General features: G+C 37.2%; 1 protein-coding gene across 1 annotated transcript; it reads right to left on the bottom strand.

Annotated features, from left to right (window-relative positions):
- Positions 1-2,556: 2,556 nt before the first annotated feature.
- Positions 2,557-5,455, bottom strand: LOC136815751 (uncharacterized). The gene is made up of 2 exons (XM_067072203.1): positions 4,585-5,455; positions 2,557-2,800 (listed from the first exon to the last, which is right to left on the bottom strand). The coding sequence occupies exons 1-2, from the start codon at positions 5,322-5,324 to the stop codon at positions 2,557-2,559; spliced, it is 984 nt and encodes a 327-aa protein (XP_066928304.1). The 5' UTR covers positions 5,325-5,455.
- Between the last annotated feature and the right edge of the window lie 2,936 nt (positions 5,456-8,391).

The following is an 8,391-nucleotide window of genomic DNA, read 5'->3' as shown; positions in this document are numbered from 1 at the left end:
CATAAAGGACGCTTCCATATTCGGCATGAATAACGTAAGCCTGAGAGAGAAAGCACATGCTGAGGATCCAAACCTAGAGAAACTCTCCAGATGGGTCCAAGCACGAGAAGCAGGCCGAGACAAGACGACACATGTCAAACGTGTTCGACACGAATCGCACAAATACAACATGTCACAAAGAGGAGATAGACGAGATGACGTAAGGAAGCTCAAAAAGGCAGGGAAATATAGCAACAGACACAAAATATCCCGCAAACAGGTTCAATTCCAGCCATTAGTCAAGGAGATGCCTAGAAAATGGTAAAGAATGCCACCTGTCCTGGAAAGAAGACGATCAACGAATCAACGCAGATCACTTCACAACGTTAAAACAAAATGACTCAAACCAAAAACCACTCCACACCCAATGCCATGAAGAAGATGACTACGCCAGCAGACAAATGGGTCGACGTCAAGATAAGCGGCACAAAACACACAATCTTCGCGGCCACAGGCAGTGAGCACACCATCACACCTGAACACTACAACAGCGCCATGGGACCCCCTGGAAGAGCCAGACATCATACCCAGGCCAAATAATTCCTGAAAAACACAGGGAGTGATAACGGATGTGGACACACGGGAACGCTATGACTACGTGTGGAAAAGCTATAAACGTTGTGATAAAAGACAAAAGTAATGGCCAAATCAGGATGATGAACAAAGACATACACCACGCAATGCTGGAATGAAGCGCACCCGATTTCACGATTTCAAACACTACAGGAGATCCGCCACGACTTGAAGGAAACAAAGATTTTCAGCTAAATTGACATAGGCTGGGGTTACCATAAACTCCAGGTAGATAAGAAATCCAAAGAAAAGAGCATCTTCAAAACACAGGAAGGTCTACAAAAATTGAGAGACTCTGCATTTTAGACTTACAGCCTCAAGCGGCGTCTTCCACAATCAGATACAGAAAGCATTTGCTGGTCTCCAAGGTGTTACTACATTGCATGACAACATCCTAGTCTATGGAAGAGACTGGAATGATCATTATTATAGAAACCTCGAGGCATTCCTGGATTATTTTAAAAAGAATGGCACAATCCTCAAACCATCCAAATTGACGTTCAGACAGACAAAAATCAAATAGTTTGGTCGAACATTCCATTCTAAACGTGTGACATCGGACCCAAAGAAAATCCAAAACATCAAAGACGGAGGCAGACCTGAAAATACTGAGGATGTTCTACCACGTCTACCACAGCCAGCAGAAAAGACATCACTGAAGCAGAATGAGAAGAGAATGAGATCATGCAGAAGAGGAAGCAATCTCACCATCATAAAGACAACAAGCCATATGTGAAGCATCACAGCATCCAGTTAGGGGACACTGTTCTCCTGAAACAACAGAACACCGAATCCAAACCACCCTTCGATCAATTGCCATATAAAGCCATCTCAGTCAATGGACACCAAATCACAGCAGCACAACCAGATCGAACAAGAAACGCACAGAAATGGAAAATCTACAAGAAACCAGAAACCAGAGTCAACAATGACAAGAGCAACAATAATTGCTCATAGAAGTGTAGACCTGGGGGGGGGGGGGGGGTGGGTACTAGGGTTGGCGAATGAGGGGTATGTGCGGACGGGACCTCCGAAAACCGACCTTTAGAGAGACCGATTTTTGCTGAAAAGCGGACCCTTAGAGAGACTTTTTGAATTTTCTTTTTCGATTTTTGAGAGAGTCATACCCATCATCCATTTTTGCCTAATTACCCCCCGGGTAACAATCTTGTTCTACATTTTTAGACTAGCCCTATAATAAAAGAGATATATGTATATATAATATAGTATGATACGATATGATATTGGCTTTGGTTACTTTTACACAATATATGACTATCGTTTTTAGATCAACGGCACAACTCTGCCCCTTTCTGACAAAAGGAAGTAACTCACTTTCTCTTGATTTTGAGAAAAAAGGGCAACAACGTTTGCAGCAAATGTTCAAAATACGATATCCATTTCAAAAAAAAAATTAACGAAATTTATTTCCTAATACATCTAGCCACAAATTCCAACACCCTCACATAAATATCAACACCTTCATGCTCACTTTCAGAGTCTACAGATACAGTCCTATTCAACTCTTCAAGTTCCAAACTGTTTAGAGGTAGCATGATTCTTGGAAGCACTTTTTTGATAGAGTCAGGCTCAGGAAGATCACGTGTGCCTTTGAATCTTGCAAGTAATTGGAGAACCTCTCCCAGATCACGTTGAAAGATATTACTGATGGCTGTGTTACGTTTTGACTCCATTTGATTAATTTGAAACCATAGTTGCCTGGGTGTTTTGTAGTGCTCAGTGCTGACAGGGTGGTGGTTATGTGCGTCACGCCACGTTGAAAGAATATTTTGAATCCTCAAGCCAAAAACATGATGGAGAGCTGCAATATGAACTTCGTTTTCAATGTCAAGGATGCCGTTTTTTTCCATTATATTGAAAATGTTGTAAAATTTATTGGATACCTTACAGAACACGTCTCTCCATAATCGTTCAATGCGGACATTATGAACAGACTTTCCAGAGATATAAAGCGTTATGGCCAGGCCCATTCAGAGACTCCATCAAAGATTTGACATGAACAAATTCCCCGCCATGATCTGCTCTTACACGACTTGGAACACCTGACACTTTAACGCCTTCAATAAAGTCACACACCATTGTTTTTGCCAGGTTATTTGTATGAATTTTTAAATATATAATAAAGCGACTAAAACCATCAATGCAACTGTGTATGACAAAGTTCCACCTGATAGAGAAAAAAGATAACAGCTTAAAATCTTGGTGACAAACTTTATGAACCCTTACTTCATGAGATTTCTGAATAGTTCTAAACTTAGTTCTCAAAGTGGAAATTTTTAGGGGACATCTACAGCCTTTGGAAGTTATTTCAGTGGAAAAAAATAAATTTAGTCATGTAATGGAAAAGGCAGCTTCAAATAGACCTTTTTATAAATTACGTCACAAACATCACTTGCCTCATATTCAAACAATTACCATGGTGTTACAATTAACCTTGGACATTAAACATATTTTTATAAACATTTGTTTTCAGCTTGTCATATTTTTTTATTTTTTGGATTAGAGTAATTTCCTCTTTTCACTTTTACCCATTTTTATTATATTTGATTTGAGTTATGCCATCAACCATTTCAACCAGCCTAAAGTCTTACTAATTTTACTCATCTTCAAACTTATCAGAGTCTTTACCATATAAGGATACTGTGGATCTTACTTTCATCACACTTAAACAATTTTAGGTATGATTTCCCTTGTGTGGTTACAATTGTAAAGTTTAAAAAACGCAATAAAAATGTATTTTAAAAGATAGAATTTGACAAATTATTCCAAAGATTGCTGCACAACAATTTTTTTTGAGGGCTCTGATTTATCCATATTGGAAAAAAACTCCAATAATACAAATTTGTACAATATTGAATAAATATTTTGGAGCATTGTGTTATTAAATACATAAGTTTAATATGTTTTTACCAATGTGAAAATAACACATTTTCTTTGATAAAAAACAATACTGTTTTTATTTTGTTTTAAAATACATTTAGAAAAACGATACAAAAAAATACATTTAGGTGCTCATTTATTTTTTTCAATAATTTTTCTTCTTGCTCAAAAAATTAAAAAGAAAAATATGTAATAATACACTTTTTTCTCTTTAAAATACATGAAAAATAAGTTTTCTCAATACGTTTTTGATACTTTCATTGAAAAAAATTTTTTTTTAATTAATTTTGAATTTTGTAGCGGTTTGTGACGTGATTTATGAAAAGGTCTATTGTTGTCATGTTTTCAAAGTTTTGGGGTTTAGACACTGGAAACAGTTTCTTCTGGCCAACATAAGCATTTTTATTGCCAGATATCAAAATGAAATTCAGGTTGATAATACACGTTGAAATGTTGAAACAGGAATACAACTGTTACTTTGTGTAGTGCTGACATACCTTCTCTGATTTTCTGATTCCATCATAGAAACTATCTGGCCTTTAAATTTTATAAATAAAACCTGAGTGCTGTTAAAAAAAAAAATAACTCTAGCTACTTTGCAGACCAGATAGTTGCTATAATAGAATTTGACAGAATTTGGTATATATCAGCATTACAAAAAGCTACGACGCTAAATTTAACAGTAAAGAGAGTCCTAATACTTTAACTTTTCCCCTGCTCTCAAAAGGCCACTGAATAAGGCGGTCATCGAAAAAATGCTCTGTTCGCGTCGCTACGGGTGTTAAAAATGCATGCGGGCGGACGGGCGGTCAAAAACATTCCCGGGTTTTTTTAATCACGCCAGTAACTCAGGGGCGGGTGGTAACGCGAGCAAAACTATTTTTCAATGGTTGTCAGAGCAATTGAGAAAAAAGCTATACTTTAAAAGAACAAATTGCTTTTCCCAGATTTTTTCCCGCATCTCTGCACCGGGAAATCAGCGAAAAATTTGATGCGGGCGGGTGACGCGAATAGAACAATTTTTCGATGACCGCCTAATTAATTTTGCAGAAATCAATCTTTAAGTATAACCTGATTAAACTATGATGTGTATCAATGTGCCACAGGTGATTAGGAGTTGGAACACTGTAAACTCTACGTGGCACCACTTGTGCCCATCTTCTTGCAGTTGCCTCTGGATTCGAGAAAGAAAGTAATCTAGCTACTCTGTCACGTTGAACAATGTGAGGAGGATTTCCAGTCCGAAGAAGAGCAGTAACCTCACGAATACCAGAGTTCGGAAAATCTAAAGCTATTTTTCGGATGAGAATCAAAAGGTCATCATCGGAAATGATAGAATAGCGCTCCCTTGGTGTTGGAATGTTATTGTCTTTCATGAATCTGGTCAGAGTGTTTCTATGCATAGAGCCACCAAGTAACCCTTTTTCAGCAATTTCTTTGACATTATGTCCAATGGACAAAAGGAATTTCAAATGTGTTATGTCAATGTCATATGGGTTATTTCCTTTTTTCCCAGAAACTGTCTTTTTGCTGTAACGAGAATTTTTTTCTTCATTAACAGAAGCCAAAGGGAGTGCATTATATCTCGATTTTAATCTAGAAACAAGACCATGTACTCGTTGTACATTAGCCTCGTTTGTGTTGCCTTGAGCTAACCTTTGAACATTCACATTGGCTTGATTAAGCTTTTTTTCAAATTCTGGATCTTTGGTTTCAGGAAAAGATCTAGCTAAGCCACGAATGTACAACTCAATGTCCTCTAAAACTTCTTCGTGGCCTAATGTTCCAGCCCTCGCAATTCTGTCAGACATGATTATTGATGATGATGATGGAATGACAAAGCCAAAAGACAGTTAAAACAACACATGACTACTTCAACTTCATTCTGTCATTCGATTCAAACAGATGTGATCCTTAGTTTTGATAGCAATAATGAGTCCAAAAAAATCGTACATGTACTACTTTGAATATTAAAAGAACTATTCTTCTTACCACTTGTGTTTTTTGATGGTTTGGTTTCGTTGCCTGCTTTCTTCATGCTTGAAAATTGAAAACCTTTCTTCCCTACCGAGAAACATGTTTTCTTAAATTTATCGGGATATCGGATACGAAAATCGGGGTATCGGATACGAAAACAACCTTTTGCCCCTGGAAAACCTAGTTTCTTTGTCAGAAACAGTATTACTCTATTTAAAGTGCATTTCGTACGCCATAGGTTACGGGACATAATTCGGGCATATCGTACGAGAAACAACGTTTCGCACGCCGTTTTCCTGAGGGAATCAAGATTCTGGAGAAGAAACATCGTTTCCGTCAATTTTTGTGCACATCGTACGCCATACAGGACCAAATCCATCATATCCATGAAACTAGGAAATATAGCAGATTTTGAGCAGCATTATGGTGTGAAAAGACAAAGTGTATATACTATATACTAGGGATTCTTTCTCTTCTTTTCGTTTTCTGGACTGGAGTAAAGGAGAGGGTAGCCCGGAGATCCAAATATGCTATGATTTCTTATTTTATATTATCAGATTATACACCGTTGATGGTATGTATCAATATAAAAGGGGTTGCGCGCGTTTCAGAACTCTTCCGTCACTCCACTCTGTTTGCAAAGCAAAAACATGCAAGAGGCGAGAGTGACAAAAACAACCCGTAAAATGTCATGCAGTTAGTCACACTAGCGTCCCGCCAAAATGAGTATCAAAGATTAATGCTGCCAAAACGCTATATCGTTTACTTGACTCTCAAGCAAAAAAATGCACCGCAAAACTTCTAAAGGGATTCGTGAAAAAATAACCCGGTGCTTTTTAATGAAATTAACATTTTCAAAAACCTTGAGAAATTGCCTAAAATTTGAGCCATAGAAGAAAAAGTTTGAGCCGTCCTTGAAAACTAACTTGAAGATCAACTTCCCAAGAAAAAGGTCTACGGGGGAGGCGGAACCCACCTAGATCCGCGCACCGCCGGATAGGCTATCTCCCGGAAATTTTGCCGGGCCTCAAACAATGACCCATTTACATGTGCGGAATTGTTTTTACTTTAGCGTATAAACAAAGCCTTAAAAAATCGAAGTGCTGTCTCAGGAATTGAATGACAAATTTTGGTTGGTTGATTTTGGCTGCTGCACGTTTTATTTTGTTTCCAACTTTCAACTTTTAATTAATATTGTCTTGCAAACTTGATCAGTCCGTCACAAACAGCGATATTTCGATCGCACGGAAGCGCTTCAAAACACCAGCTTTTTTGGAGTTTTGTCTCATTTACCCAAACGCTTCAACCTCACGTAGGCTTAGGGGTCAAGACTAGAACCCCCAATACGAGACATTTGCCTGACCGAAAAAAAATCATCATCATCAATTTTGTTAATTGTCAGAATCGTTTACTCACTGGAAATACGCAACTTTTTGAAGTTTCATTTTTTTTTGGTTGTGCTTCATTTAAAAAAAAACGAAGATGAAAAGTTACCATCAATCCTGCGAGTAAAAGAAAGTATTCTGACTAGTCTACGAAAAATGTGCTCGCGCGGCGAATAGAATATCTCTCAAATTAATGTATGCATAAACCTGACGGAATCCTTTGTTTTTTATGCTTAGGTGACGTCACCATCGATCCTGTCTTGACAATGGAGAACCAAATTTGGCAATGCATAATTATTACGAGCGGTCGAGAAAGTTTGTGTGACGCAAAAATTGCGCGATAAACGAAGCCCTAGAAAAACGCCCAGTGAAAATTGAAACAAGGAATTTATTGAATATTTCACTAATGAAGTATCTAACTTTTTGTTTTTTGTAATTTTTATAAATTCATAATGTTTAAATACTATTTTTTGAAAGTCTAAGGACAATTAAAGTGAATTTAAGCTGATTAGGTAGATATTGGGCGGACGGGCGTTTTTCACGTTCCGAGATCGGAAATTAGGCCAGAGTAAAAGACGGGGGCGTCTTAGTATGTAATATTAATTCATTATTATTATTTTCTTTTTTCGCGAATGAATGCAAAATGAATTTTTGATTTTTGAATTAAAGGAAATATAATGTAATATATTATATTCGATTGTCAATGTCAAAAGATATTTCTTTACTTTACGATTAATCTGATGTGTTGCTTCGCCACTTACCCCCGGATTGTTTTAGTAGGCACTTTGGTCATGTGAATAAAAACACGCGTATATGTTGAACCCGACTGTGGACTGACCAAAATTGCAATTACATAAATTATTGTGAAAGTGAATGCTTACGACGAAATTTGGGAAATCAAAAAGACAACTTTTGTGAGAATGTTGAGCTTTGTTTATATGGCAGTTTGTGATGGACTGTTGATTCAGGTATATATATAACTCTCATCCTTGTTGTTGAAATGTATCCTGTAGATGAATGATGTTGTTTTTTCTAAAAGCTTAATTTCCTAGTGTGACTAACTGTCATGTATGCAAGTTGCAAACAAAAATTTAATGACAAGCGAACGCCGTATATTAAAAACACTAACAGACTAAACACTCTCAGGGGGTCTTGAATTAAAAAAGAGTTGTCGCAATAAACAGATTGTACCCTTTAAAATCAATCATAAAGGTAAGTCCTCCAGTCAAAACACAGATTTGATCTACTGTAGACTAGCTTCACATTACACCTTTACTTTACAAAATGGAGAACATTTTACAATAAACCAAGGAAAATGTCAAACTTTTTGAGAGATGAATTTTCTTTGCATACTATCAATTATCATGTGCAAAAATACTGAAAAAAAGGAAAAGTATAGTGCATACCTTTTTTACGACCCACGGCATGGCCCTAACATGTTCGGGCCTCTTGATTTTAATATATACTTTTAAAAATGGCCCGCGCGAGGCGGGCCAGATTTTCGAAAACTTGCTAC

This window comes from Clytia hemisphaerica, unplaced genomic scaffold (assembly GCF_902728285.1).
Source record: "Clytia hemisphaerica strain Z4C2 unplaced genomic scaffold, Clytia hemisphaerica genome assembly, whole genome shotgun sequence".
Taxonomy (NCBI): domain Eukaryota; kingdom Metazoa; phylum Cnidaria; class Hydrozoa; order Leptothecata; family Clytiidae; genus Clytia; species Clytia hemisphaerica.
Note: the sequence above shows the minus strand (reverse complement) of the source record. Positions and strands in the feature narration are given on the sequence as shown.